Source organism: Lepus europaeus, chromosome 16 (genome assembly GCF_033115175.1).
Source record: "Lepus europaeus isolate LE1 chromosome 16, mLepTim1.pri, whole genome shotgun sequence".
Taxonomy (NCBI): domain Eukaryota; kingdom Metazoa; phylum Chordata; class Mammalia; order Lagomorpha; family Leporidae; genus Lepus; species Lepus europaeus.
Genome location: NC_084842.1, coordinates 19042689 through 19056897, shown reverse-complemented (window position 1 = coordinate 19056897; position 14209 = coordinate 19042689). Strand labels below are relative to the sequence as shown.

The 14209-nt window shown below is 37.3% G+C and overlaps 1 protein-coding gene across 7 annotated transcripts in view; it reads left to right on the top strand.

Moving 5' to 3' along the window:
- Positions 1–12575, top strand: part of MSR1 (macrophage scavenger receptor 1) — a 109236-nt gene extending 96661 nt beyond the window's left edge. For all 7 annotated transcript variants that reach the window (XM_062213419.1, XM_062213413.1, XM_062213418.1 and 4 more), the window contains one exon: positions 12241–12575. In XM_062213419.1, the coding sequence (XP_062069403.1) occupies positions 12241–12374 (134 nt within the window). In that variant the 3' untranslated portion in view covers positions 12375–12575. The remainder of the gene's footprint in view (positions 1–12240) is intronic.
- The last annotated feature ends 1634 nt before the right edge of the window (positions 12576–14209 follow it).

Sequence of the window (14209 nt, the reverse complement as noted above, 5' to 3'; positions counted from 1 at the left end):
TAGCTTAAGAACTAGGCTACATGATCTCCCCTGAGAAGGATTTTTTTTTAAATGGTTTTTCCTAGAAAGTTCAAGTAAAAAGAAAAGGATATTAAAAAACAATGGTGTATACTCTCAGATAGTCTATAACAGTTAAGTGCTCATGTTGAACAGTGAAGTATTTTGCTCCCTCATTTACAGATGAGGAAGCTAAAGCTCAGGGTTATTGCTATGCTCCCAGTGCCACACAGCTGGAATTCAAATGCAAATCAGATTACCTTCAATACCTAAACTGTTTCCCGAAGCCCTCTGTTGATTCCCAATAACATCAACATCACTGTGCAGTATCTCATAAATGCTTCTTTTAAGAATAGAATTTTTCATTATCATTGGATAGCTGATCGGTTGTAATTCTGTGCACGCTGTAGTACTTTAATGAGGAAATTTTATCCATAGCTGTTAATTTCTCCTTTTAAGCAACAGAGAGAACTGAAACACCTGAATTCAGTGGGCTTTCCAAGTATGCCGGCAGCAAATGCCCACAGATATAAGACTTGCTTATGACTCATATAATTGAACTAATAAAAAAAAATACTATTTATAGAAGACTTCTGTATAAAATTAATCTTGGGCCCCATCCACAATAATTAGTCACTTAGGGTATTATTATAATGTTAAGGAGGAAAAGCCCCCATTATTTCAAGCTTTAAATCAATTGGCTTTATTATTTATGATCTATTTATAGTTGTTATAGTCTATTTATGGTCTATATAACTTTTTACTGGTTTATGGTCTATATCACTAAGAATGGTACTTAAATCAAATATGTTCTGTTAATTGTTATATCAGTCATTATCCACTTTGTTTTGGCCATGGTAGACTACTTTAGGGTAAAGCCCTAAAGAGAAGCCTAGTGCTCTAAGCCTAGTCTTTGCCACCAAGGAGGAACACAATGACACCTATTGAATATGCTCATTCAAAAACCTATAAAGTTAATTCATATATATGTATATATATATATAAATTTAAATATTTAGTTATTTATTTGAAAGGCACAGTTAGAGAGAGGCAGAGGCAGAGAGAGAGAGAGAGAAGTCTTACATCTGCTGGTTCTTTCCCCAATTGGCCATAATGGCTGGAGTTAGGCCAATCTGAAGCCAGAAGCCTGGAGCTTCTTCCAGGTCTCCCACATGGGGCAGGGACCCAAGGACTTGGGCCATCTTATACTGCTTTCCCCGGCACATTAGCAGGGAGCTGGATCAGAAGTGGAGCAGCTTGGACTCAAACCAGAACCCATATGGGATGCCGGCACCGCAGGTGGCAGTTTTACCCACTATGCCACAGTGCTGGCCCCAATTCCTATATTTTTAAAACTGAGGGGGACTGGCGCATGGCTTACTTGGTTAATCATCCACCTGCAGTGCCAGCATCCCATATGGGCACCGGGTTCTAGTCCCGGTTGCTCCTCTTCCACTCTAGCTCTCTGCTGTGGCCTGGGTAGGCAGTGGAGGATGGCCCAAGTGCTTGGGCCCTGCACCCGCATGGGAGACCAGGAGGAGGCACCTGGCTCCTGGCTTCAGATCAGTGTAGTTCTGGCCATAGCGGCCATTTAGGGGGTGAACCAACGGAAAGGAAGACCTTTCTCTCTGTCTCTCTCTCTCTCATTGTCTAACTCTATCTGTCAAATAAACAAAAAACAAACAAACAAAAAAAAAACTGAACCCATAGCACATTCTCAAGGACACTAGAAATGTGAAGATTTGCTATACTATGTAGAATAGAAGGGCCAGAAAGATTTCTTAAACACCTAAAAGATATTCTTACATGATAATATGTACAATTTATTGAATACCAACTCTGGGCTAGGCATCATGCTAAACATCTGAGTAGTATTGACAATTTGTCACAATTGTGTACTTTACCTATATGAATTCCCATATCATATTTAAGAGATGGATTGAAGCATGAATCCCATAAAGAAACAAGAAAAATCATTTAATTTTTCAGAGGCAAGAAAATCATTTGTTTTCATTAAAACAATAGACATAAGGCAATATAGAGTGGTAATATGAAATTTCTGTACCTAGGTTAAGCCCCTGGCCACCAGTCTTTAATGTTTGCTTTTAAAAGTTTGAATACAAGAAACAAAATGCATAGGAAATATAATTTGCCACAATCAGATAGATCTTTGGAGTCTCCAAATTTTCCATTCTATCATACTTTTAGAACTTTGTCCTAGGTTAAAATAATAAGAACCTAAAAACTTTCTTATGCCTGGAAAATTTAACCCCTTGTGAAATGTTCTCAAAGTTGATTGGCCAGAATTTTTTTCCAGAAGAGAGAAATAAGGAAAAAAAAAAAAATCCCCCAGCTGTTGGTCATTAGAAAAGCAAATGATGGAGCCAAGCATTTAGCCAGACTGAGCTGCTCATCTGCGTTTCCACAAGGTTGTATGCAGAGCGGATCCATTTTTATAATGAAAGTTCACATAATGAATCGTTTATTTTTAATACAGAACTGTATAAACTATTTCAAATGACTGTTAGCCTCTATGAGTTGAACAACTGCAGTTCCAACAGAGGATGTGTAATTCTCATTCATGGTGTGTTACCAGGGAAATGACTAAGAACTCTTCAATTTTAGAAATAATAGCACGGGGGTGACTTGGATTTTCAACCTGTGTCTTTGCAGACACGGTAAAATACAGAAGTTTCCAGCATTCCAATAATTCAATCAATGTGAACTACATCAGTCAAAAAAATCCTAAAATACCTTAAATCAAAGTGAGCTCTTTTGTAGCTGTATTAATCTTTGTCTCTCTGAGTAACAAGCTTACAGGATAGTTTATTAACCTCTTGTGTCTGGAGGTAGACCTTTCATCTATTACAAAGAAAAGACCAAATTTGGATCCACACCAGTAATATATTTACTTTAATTTAGGTAAACTAACAACCTTTGGCAAAGTACTGCCTGTGATGGGAAAGTGAAGCATATGTTACATTTCGTCTCTGAACATGAAGCCCTGCCGTGAACTTCAAATATGTTTTCCACTTAAACACCCAGCATAGTTGGGAAGCACACAGTTGGAGACCATTGTCTTAAGACTCTATGAACCTTAAGGCCTAGTCTCCCAAGTAGAACATTCTGTTCCTCAAAGCTTTTATTCATTCTTGCTTTCATCTCTGGGGATTTCTAGAGAAAGCCTTGTTAGGAAAACATTTTTTTTTTTAAACAAACAATGTGCAGTTATTCATGTGGCTATGTGGTGTTTTCTGGACATAGCTGACTCCTTGTCTAATATGAATGTCTCTTTTAAATGAGGCTGTGTGTTTTCATGAGGTGGTTGGTTATCCCATGCATTGCCCCATAGCTTTATTATGATAAAATGTGTCAGGATTTTGGTTTTTCCTTTCACATTGTCAAGCACTCAGTGGCGCAGGCTGGAAAGACGAGGCGGCGTCTCATGACAAAGATGTGAGTTGAAACCGTAGCTCTGGTACTTACGTCTCAGAGTTGCAGTTTCCTTTCTGATAAGTGAGAGTAATACCAAGCAGATTTGTTTTGAATCTGGAGTGAGCCAGCATATGGAAAGTGCCCACTACAAAGTGTGACTCATTGTGCTGCTGGAAACAAGGAAGTCACTGCCAGCAGCAAGGCACACTGTGTAATTACAAGTTTATTTGCCATTCTCTTTGAAAAAGAGAGAAGTCAGATCCGTGTTATTTTGTACTCATCTAGTGACATCGGTGATGTTCCAAGGGTCAGAAAATTAAGTGTGATTTTCCCACTGTACAAAGCTCTGCTCAGAGCAGCACACGCTGTAGGAACTCTCATAATAATCTCCCGGCTCCACTCAATACTGACCCAGTGCTTGTTTCAGATCTCTGCCTAGAGAAGACTGATGAAGACAGTTTAAAGAAAATCAAGCAGGATGAGCTGGGGAAAGAAATGATAGAACCAAAATTACTTATTCTGAAGAAAAAAAAAACATTTTAAAATAAATTTCATGATCTGCTTCACTGGACACTGTTTTAAGAGACAGGCTTACATTTTAAGCTGATTTGGGATTAGAAATGGTGAGCCATCGTTTTATATAAAGCTGTTTAAATGTCTCCTTATTTTTCACTTCTCCTCCTTAAATTTATAGGTATACTCAGGAAGGGAAGTAAAGCAATTATGAATGGAACTTCTGTCAAAAATATGAGTAGATGGGGTTGCATAAGCCTGTGAAACAGACACGCATTAGAGTTTTGATTATTATTCTCTAGGAAAATAAAAAGATTAATATTATTTTGTATGTAATTACCAAAATTGAATCAAAAAGAAAAAAATGCAAATGTATATCTTTGTATAATTCCCTCATTACAGAAAAATATAAATTTCTAGACACAGTCCTCCCTCTCCTTTTTTCTCTTGTTTTAAAATAGCAAATGTGGCTTAACAAAGATAATCCTTGTTAGCTTTAAGAACAATTAGCTTTACAGCTGCAAGCAAAATGATTTATAGGAAAAAGCTTAAAACATGCACTTTTAAATAGGTTCTTTCATGTGGATGCACCTTTTGCATAAACTGGAATGCTCTTTTTCCAGACTAGACAAAACCAGTTAAATTAAGGTAGAAGAGGCCGGCGCCGTGGCTTAACAGGCTAATCCTCCGCCTTGCGGCGGCACACCGGGTTCTAGTCCCGGTAGGGGCGCTGGATTCTATCCCGGTTGCCCCTCTTCCAGGCCAGCTCTCTGCTAGGGCCCGGGAAGGCAGTGGAGGATGGCCCAAGTGCTTGGGCCCTGCACCTGCATGGGAGACCAGGAGAAGCACCTGGCTCCTGGCTTCGGATCAGCGAGATGCACCGGCCGCAGCGGCCATTGGAGGGTGAACCAGCAGCAAAAAGGAAGACCTTTCTCTCTGTCTCTCTCTCTCACTATCCACTCTGCCTGTCCAAAAAAAAAAAAAAAAAGGTAGAAGAAAAAGTTATCTGTTGTTTGTATTTGGATGGGGCAGGAAAGGCCAAATGAATCACTTCTCTCTATCCAGCCCTTCCAGCCTCTTCCTCCAGTGTGTTCTCTGTAGCAACCATGGTGGTACTTACGGAGTTTGCTCCAGAAATATCTGAGCCTATAGTGGCCATTTCTTCATCTCCTAAGATTATATGCTCCAAACGTAAAGACAGAAACAAAAGAACATTCTAAGCAAGGATACCACCGTGTAATCATTCTTAGTTTACTTTTCTTTGCTTTTACTACCACTTTCACATTCCATCATCAGTTTTCTAAGTGGAATTTCTGAAAAACTTCAAGAATAAACAGAAGAATGAAAAAATATGTAACTGTACCCATCAGCTGTCCTTTAGTGAACATGAGTAAAACATAATCCCAAAGATGAATAAAATAAAGCAACAGGTTAGAACTCAAATTCTTAAATATTGCTCCCTGCACAATGAAAGTTTTAAATGTAAATATTTGCATATTGGATATTATGGATGTTAAGTCTAGAACCTGGAGCATTCATAGCATGTATTTTGTTATTCATGGTAGCAAAGGCAATACTAAGTATGGAAAAGCATTATTTGTCAAGTGCTGTCTATATGATCTCAGTTAATGATCACAATAGGTACTATTACATGGAGAAAGTAAGTATGGATAGCAAGGTTCACAAAATTTGCCAAATTTATATAGGTATTATGGCAGTGATGTTGGTGATAGTAAGGTGTGTGTGTGAGTGCATGCCTTAGACTGGCTCTCATAAAATATTTTCCACTTGGTAGAATGTCCTGATAAGTTCTTTATCCTCAAGAATTTCTTTTTTGAAGAGCTTGTCTCTCCAGAATCTTAGAATCAGACAATGTCAAAGGTTGATGAGATTTGAGACCCATTTTCGCCTCACTCTTATTGTGCATATGGTAAGATTGAGAGAGAGAGAGGGAGAGGAATAGAGAGAGAGAGAAGGTGGCTTATCCAGAAATACAAAGCTACACCCACACAACAGTCCATCCTTCTATGACTGGATTCCTAAGGCATCATCAGCTTTGAATGCAAAGTGTTTCTTAACAGAGAAGATGTTCACAAAGTGCCTTCCAACTAAAAGTCTTAGAGGTAATACAAATTCATGTCACCCAGGATGACTAGATATAATCAAAATATATTCAGACACTTTTAACCACTAGTAATTTCTCTTTTCTCACTTACCTATTCAGAAACTAATCTCAAATCTCATTTTATTGTATATCTGGCTCATGTATGAAATCTGATTACCACATTTCCCATAAAAGTGTTGGTAATACAAAGATGAGATTAAAGAGATTCAAATCACCCAAAGAAATATCAATATCTGTCTTTTTAAAAAAGAAGTTAAGAGGAAATAATATTATCTGTGATGTATACTCTCAATATTGCAAACCATCCTCATAAAACTCAGGAGCCACAGACAACATCTGCATTGCTGTTAGAAACTCAAAATCAATTTGTCCTCCCTTCAGCCTCCCAGTTGTAAAAGAAATCATACATGCCCAGATGCATAGACAGAAGGGTGAGAGAGAGAGAATGAAAAAATTCTGAAATACCCACGTCAATTTTGCATAAGTTTCCACTGAGTAGAAAGAATTGTTCAAAGCCAAAAAAAAAAAAAAAAAACCAGACAAAAGAAAACCAGTGGTGAAAGCAACAACAAAAATCTTTGAGTGATATTATTACCTAGAAAAATAAAAACAAATTTGCATTTTATGTTTAGGGTTTACATGAGGATAACATTTTTATGAATGTTATGCTACCTTTGCATTAATTTTTTAATGCAGAAAACATTCAGAATGAAATGGGAAACATGTATTAAATAAATTTTTCCCTTAGGCTCAATAGTCCTGAATATATTAACATGAAAATAAAGTAGCAGATCTTTAGAAAGTATTTCTATAAATCTATGGGCATATAGATAGTGTTGAGTGTCATCATGCCTTGTTCATGGCTCTTTCTTCCATTATTTTGAGAAAGTCACATGGCCTTTCAAAATCTCAGTTTATTTATCTAGAAAATGGAGATAATTGCTTAGAATCCTATGTGAAAAGACCTAGCATATTGTCTTATGCTTGTACATCATCATTCAAAACATACTTATTGTGCCTGATTCTTTCCCCCATAGCAAAACACAGAATCACTTAGGGGTATGACATATAATATATATATACACACACACACACACATATATATATATATATATACTTACACACACACATATATATGGGGTGTGTATGGTATGTACTATATGTGTATTTGATATATACAATAAATGTATGATATATATCATATTTATATCATCTGTGTGTTCTCAGCAGAAAAAGGAACTTGAATGGGAACCAGAGGTTTTACATTCGAGCGTAGGCTCTGCTACTGCATGTGTGACCTAAGTTGCTTCATCCACCTAGAATATGAGCCTTAGGTAGAGGTCAGCCCAGGAGACTGTGGATTTGGGTTTTGCTCTCCCACCTAGGCTCTCAAAACAGATTTATTGAATGAATCTGGGCAGACACAGGGTGAGGATGCTGTGTGACCTTGGGCAAATTTCCTTATTCTAATTTTTAATTTTCACATCTGTAAAATGGCATGATAATGGTACTTAATTGCTCAAGGTTATTGGAAGATTCAATGATATTATAGACCAAAAGCACATTAAATGTTTTCTTCCACAGGGGACATTATTGAAAGGATACAATTAGATTTCCATTATTCTTACCACAGTCAGGGCATTCTAACATTCATGAATTCCTTTACAGTAGTTTCTAGAAGTATGTGTGCACATGTCAGCACAGTAATTAACTAAATACTTTCATTCATGTGCTCTTCCAGTTGGGAGCCACTGGGATGATTCTCACTCCCAATTCTCTTTCTCTGCTTTATTAAAACTCTGCCCTGCTGAGATCTTAATCCAGTGACAAAATCTACAGTATACAAAGTAAAGTACCACAGTCCTCAGGGTGCAGAGCTGCACCACTGCTCTGCATTCAAAATTGTGACAGAGCCATGGTTTGCATTAAAAGTTTCACTTCTCTTTATACAATTTGTGAATCTCCATAAGTGTGATAAATATAATTTCTTAATAGCCCACTATGTTGGCTCCCTTTTGTGTCAGCAGGGGAGTAGTCATGTATCTATGCAATTGTTATTATCTGTCTGCATTATTAAGCTCCATTTGAACTTTCAGAAACTTTTTTGTAGACTTCATAAAATTCAGAGGAAACACAACCAACATGCTTATACATGCAAACACTCACAAACACAGAAGGAAACATGCCATACCTTGTGAGAGCAACCAGGGAACCAAAAAGTGTTCTAGCAAAGCTTCTGTGTTGAGATCATATTCCCTTTTTCTTATCTCATCTGCCTCAAAATTTCCAGTTGAAAAGCTCATTACTGTTAACCATTTTGAAAACAATTTGAGCTCTTTAGATTACTGTTAATACTCTTACCATTATTAGTTATTTGAGATGCAGATAGTAGAGTTTCAACTACAGTGGTCTCTGAGCGTAAATGCAATCCCAGTCTCCCATGTGAGTGGCATGAACCAAATTACTTGAACCATCATTGCTGCTTCCCAGATTCTGCATTGACAGGAAGCTCAGATCAGCTCAGATTACTTGAGCTACACATTCAACACAGGCCATCTTCTACTGCTTTCCCAGGCCATAGCAGAGAACTGGATTGGAAGTGGAGCAGCTGGGACTTGAACCAATGCCCATATCGGATGCCGGCACTACAGGCTGGGGCTTTAACCCGCTGCACCACAGCGCTGACCCCTCCAACTTCCATACTTCTGCCAGACATACAATTCATATACATACAATGGATATTTGCTTATGTCATTTATTTAGGTGACTCAACACCATACAATACAAGACATGTTTTTACGTGGTCCCAGTTTATTTGTTTTGTGTTTATTTATTTATTTTCATCAATTTGAAAGGCAAAGTAACAGAGCAACAAAGAGTGTGAAACAGATCTTTTATCTGCTGGTTCACTCCCCAAATGTCAGCAACAGCCAGGGCTGCGCCAGATGAAGACAGGAACCTGGGACTTCCTCCGGGTATCCTCCATGTGTGTCAGGGATCTGCTGCCTTCCAGGATGGTTTAGCATGTAGCTGGATCAGAGCGGAGTAGCTAGAACTCAGATTGGCATTCTGATGGGATTCCAGTGTCGCCCAACCCACTGCACTAAAATACCCAACCCCTGGCCCCAGCTTTCCATCGAGGCTTCCCGATGCATCTCTCTCCCTTTATTAATGTGTATTCTGGCCTAGGTCCCAAGAGACTGAAACTGTCACAATATATCCAGCACTTTCATGTCACCCCTACCATATCAAATGACATTCTTTGGATATGTGGAAAACTTCTATCAATATTTTAAGGTTAATTGCTTCTTGGCCTTTTGGCTAAGATCAAGTGTAATTTTTAAGGTTAGCTCAAATGTTATTGCAATTTGCAAAATCATCAATATCTGCTAATTTATTTATATATGTTCATTGTACTTTATGGGTATGCACCCTATTAAGTATGTACATATTTTTATATTTAAGTTTGCAAAGTATTTGAAAAATGAGTGTATGAATCTCATTATATATGCCTCTCTTAAACAAGTCTTAATTTAATACTATATTCTATTGCTCAACAGAGGTCTGTTTCTAAGAGGAAATGATTTCAAAATATATTTTATGTACCTCCTGTTATTGAAAGGGAGAATGTTTCGATATCATAGTAACCCAAACTTAAGAAATGCATCACCAGTTATGCTTACAGTATTACACAAATTCAGAAAAGGTATGTGTTGAAATTTAGCTCCTAATTCAGCACTTTTTTTGTATGAGATGAAATATTCTTGAAAATTCAACAGGAAGTTTACAGTTTGAAATCTGATGAAATCCTCACTTAATATTTCAAAAGTTCTGTGTTCAAATGTCTAAAGTGTGAATAAAAGGAGAATGTTATTCATGGTACACTTAGAAAATCCTTAAAGAATATCTGAACATTTTCAGGCATTTTTTTAAATTATTTTTTCATAGAAGCAGTTGCTTTCAAAAAAAAAAGAGTTGTTTTCTCATTGAGAAAAGAGTTCTGTGTCTGGAAAACAGCAGTCCCATTTGTTGATTTTGTTGCTGTCTATAGAGTGGCCCGCAGCTGACTGGCTTTGCTTTCCCTTAGACGTGTGTGAGGAAGAGCTTGGGCAGAGTGATGTGTGGTTCTGCAGTTTTCTTGTTGTTTCTTTGTGCTTGCAATTAGCAGTATTAGCAACCATGGTTTCTCTACAGGGCAGTTTGTAAGACTTTTGCTAACTTGCTGTTAGTTTCATTACATGGATAATGTATTTGAAAACCAGGCATGTATACATTTTTAAACTTTTATTTAACAAATATAAGTTTCCAAAGTAAGCTTATGGATTACAGTGGCTGTTTCCCCCCCATAACTTCCCTCCCACCTGCAACCCTCCCATCTCCCACTCCCTCTCCCATTCCATTCACATCAAGATTCATTTTCAATTCTCTTTATATACAGAAGATTGATTTAGTATATATTAAGTAAAGATTTCAACAATTTGCACCCACACAGAAACACAAAGTGAAAAGTACTGTTTGAGTACTAGTTATAGCATTAATTCACATTGTACAACACATTAAGGACAGAGATCCTACATGGGGAGTAAGTGCACAGTGACTCCTGTTGTTGATTTAACAATTGACACTCTTGTTTATGGAGTCAGTAATCACCGTAGGCTCTTGTCATGAGTTGCCAAGGCTATGGAAGCCTTTTGAGTTTGCCAACTCCGATCTTATTTAGACAAGAACATAGTCAAAGTGGAATTTCTCTCCTCTCTTCAGAGAAAGGTACCTCCTACCTTGATGGCCCCGTTCTTTCCACTGGGATCACACTCGCTGAGGTCCTTCATTTAGGTCTTCTTCTTCTTCTTTTTTTTTTTTTGCCAGAGTGTCTTGGCTTTCAATGCCTGAAATACTCTCATGGGCTTTTTAGGGTGGTCAGGGTGGGAGACACACAAGATGTTTTCATAGTCTGCAGTTGGAGGGTTTATTTTAAAAACTCTCCAGAATGTAATTCAGTATTTGTTTATTGGCTCTTTTTGACAGTTGTTGAAATTAAACGAATTGAAAGGGAAAAAAAAAAAAAAGGCTGATTCTGAGACCAGAGTGCTATTTAGGACATCTGCCATTCTATGAATCTGCTGTGTATCCTGCTTCCCATGTTGGATCGTTCTCTTCCTTTTTAATTCTATCAGTTAGTATTCACAGACACTAGTCTTGTTTATGTAATCCCTTTGACTCTTAATCCTATTCTTATGATCAATTGTGAACTGAAATTGATCACTTTGACTAGTGAAATGGCATTGGTACATGCCACCTTGATGGGATTGAATTGGAATCCCCTGGCACATTTCTAACTCTAACATTTGGGGGCAAGTCCAATTGAGCGTGTGCCAAACTGTACATCTCCTCCCTCTCTTATTCCCACTCCTATATTTAACAGGGATAAAGTGAAATAATCCAGTCCCAAAGGGACAAATATCATATGTTCTCCCTGATCGGTGACAACTAACCGAGCACCAAAAAGGAAACCTGTTAAAGTGAAATGGACACTATGAGAAACAGTGACTTGATCAGCCCTTGTCCTGAATGTTGATGAACAACTTAATACTTTATCACTTTTAGTATTTTTTTTGTTCTACTTAATACTATTGGTTGAACTCTTTAATTAACACACAATTATTCTTAAGTGTTTAAATTTAACTGAAAAGCGATCCCAGGCATGTATACATTGAAGTGCACTGGAAGCTTAGAAAGGAAGGAAGTTACTTTAAGTTCTCCTTTTGCTAGTGTATGTCTCAAGACTGGGTGGTATACAGATACTTTAGGTCACCAGATTTGTACAAATGCCCACTATTATTAAAGATTATTTCAGTCCTAATTTTTAGATTAATAATAAAACATCCATGAAGTTCTTAGAAAAAAAGAATCATTCTGAAATTTTAAATAGATCAAGCATCCATAGGACAGTGTACTTAGCTTTGCTATAACTTTTATTACTTTGTATTTCACTAGTTCTCTTGTTGACAGAGAAAGTTTTCTGAGGTAGAGAATTTTTGAATCCTAGCCGAGAGCATAGAATGTATTTGTAGATATTACAACACTTTGCTGCCTAGAGATTGAATTAATGTTTTGCCCCTCTCCAACATGAACACCATACTTACTAATGCAGTTGTATCTGATTATTCCAGGTACTGGTCCAATTTGGCTGAATGAAGTGTCCTGTTTGGGGATGGAATCATCCATTGAAGAGTGCAATATCAGACAGTGGGGTGTGAGAGTCTGTTCACATAGGGAAGATGCTGGCGTCACTTGCACTTTGTGATATATATTTACTCATTCTTGACATAACATTGCTCCACTAAAATCATAACTGGAGATCTAAGATATAAAGACTACTGTTCAAAGAAAATATTTATCAATCATTAAATAAGCATATTGAACACCTTCATACTTACTGCATACATATATGTTAACTACTTAACCCCTTTAAGTTCTTACCTGAAAATTAAAATGTGATGATTTATGCATTATAGTGTATATATTTAAGGCTTCTGGATCCCGAAGACCAGCAGTAATGAAACATACAAATCAAGGACTCCAGTTTATGATGTGTTCATGAGATTGTAAATTTTGTCATTTTTGTCTTCTTTGCAACCTATTTAGTTGATTTTAATTACTTTCTGGATAATGGGATACTTGAGAAGACTTCTTTTGTGCCTAGTTTGCAAAATCTCCAACACATATACATTTTTAAAGGAAGGATATTACCATATTTTAAGATCTCTGAATATACAATAACCTGTCTTTGTCATAAGGGGACAGGGAGCGTACTGAATAGTCACTTATTGATGGTTGTTTTACTGAATCATGGAGCATGCATGAACAAACAGTAGTTTTTTGTGTGGACTGTTTGTTCATGGCTAAAGACCATAGTGATTTAATGCAGCAGCATTAAAAGCACCCAAAGTCAAGATGAGTGGAAAATCCCCTATATACATGCATTTTGGATATTAAGATTAAGTTGAATAATTGGTTTGTTATAGTTCTAAAAGAATGTTTAAAGTGTAGCTGAACCTAATCATTTCATGTTACCAAATAGAATGAATGTCTTGAGTGCAGAAAGCAGTTTCAACTGACCGTCTTTGGACTCTGTCGTTTAGAGAGTAAACATTTACAATTATAGGGGCATCCTCAGCCCAAAAGGACAATAACTCTACCTATGTGAGTGAAAGCCTTTCAAGAATAGTCAGTGCATCCTGAGTGCCATGTCCTAGAGCATGAAAGGCGACCCTGGAACCAAGTAATGTATACTCTGAATGTGACGCTCTAAGGGTGAAAGTAGAGAGACCAGAAGTTGTGTTAAAGCCCAACTTAATCTAATTTTGGCCCTGAGAAGAACAGACTTTTCAAGTTTTCTATGTTTAATTTATAGAAACATGTGATTAAAATAGCACTATCATAGAATTGCTCTACTTTCTTTACTTACTGATGAAAAGCAAAAATATAGACAAGAAAAAGAATTTTTTTTTTATATTCTGATGTATTTCCACAAAAATAGTAACCATGTCTTAGAAGGACTGTCCTTCTACTCGAAAAGGCAAAAATGTTATCTTGAAATCAGAACTATTTGAAATGTCTTTCTAAAAATGTATTTTTATCATATTACATCTACTTGTTGAACAAACAGATGGCTTTCTCAAGCAGTGTGATTGTGTGATTGAGAGAATGGATCCTGAATCTAGACTGACAATTTAAAACCCTAGCTATATCTTCAGATAGTTTTTAATTTTCTTTGTAAAATCCCACTGTCTAGGTATTTCCTTCAAAAGTACATAAGATGATTTTAAAAAGAATTATTTGAGAGCAGACATTTGGCACAGTGGCAGTCACTTGGGATGCCCACATCCCATATCAGAGTACATGGTTCAAGTCCAGTTTCCTCTGCTTCCAATCCTGCTCGCTGATAATGTACACCCTGGGAGTGCTCAAGTACTCAGATCCCTGCCACCATACGGAGTTCCAAGATTTAATTTTGGGCTCCTGGCTTCAGCCTAGCCGGCCTGATTTTTGTGGGAATTGGGGAAGTGAACCAGTTATGGAAGATCTCTCTCTCTCTCTCTCTCCCTCCCTCCCTCCCTCCCTCTCCCCCCTTCCTCC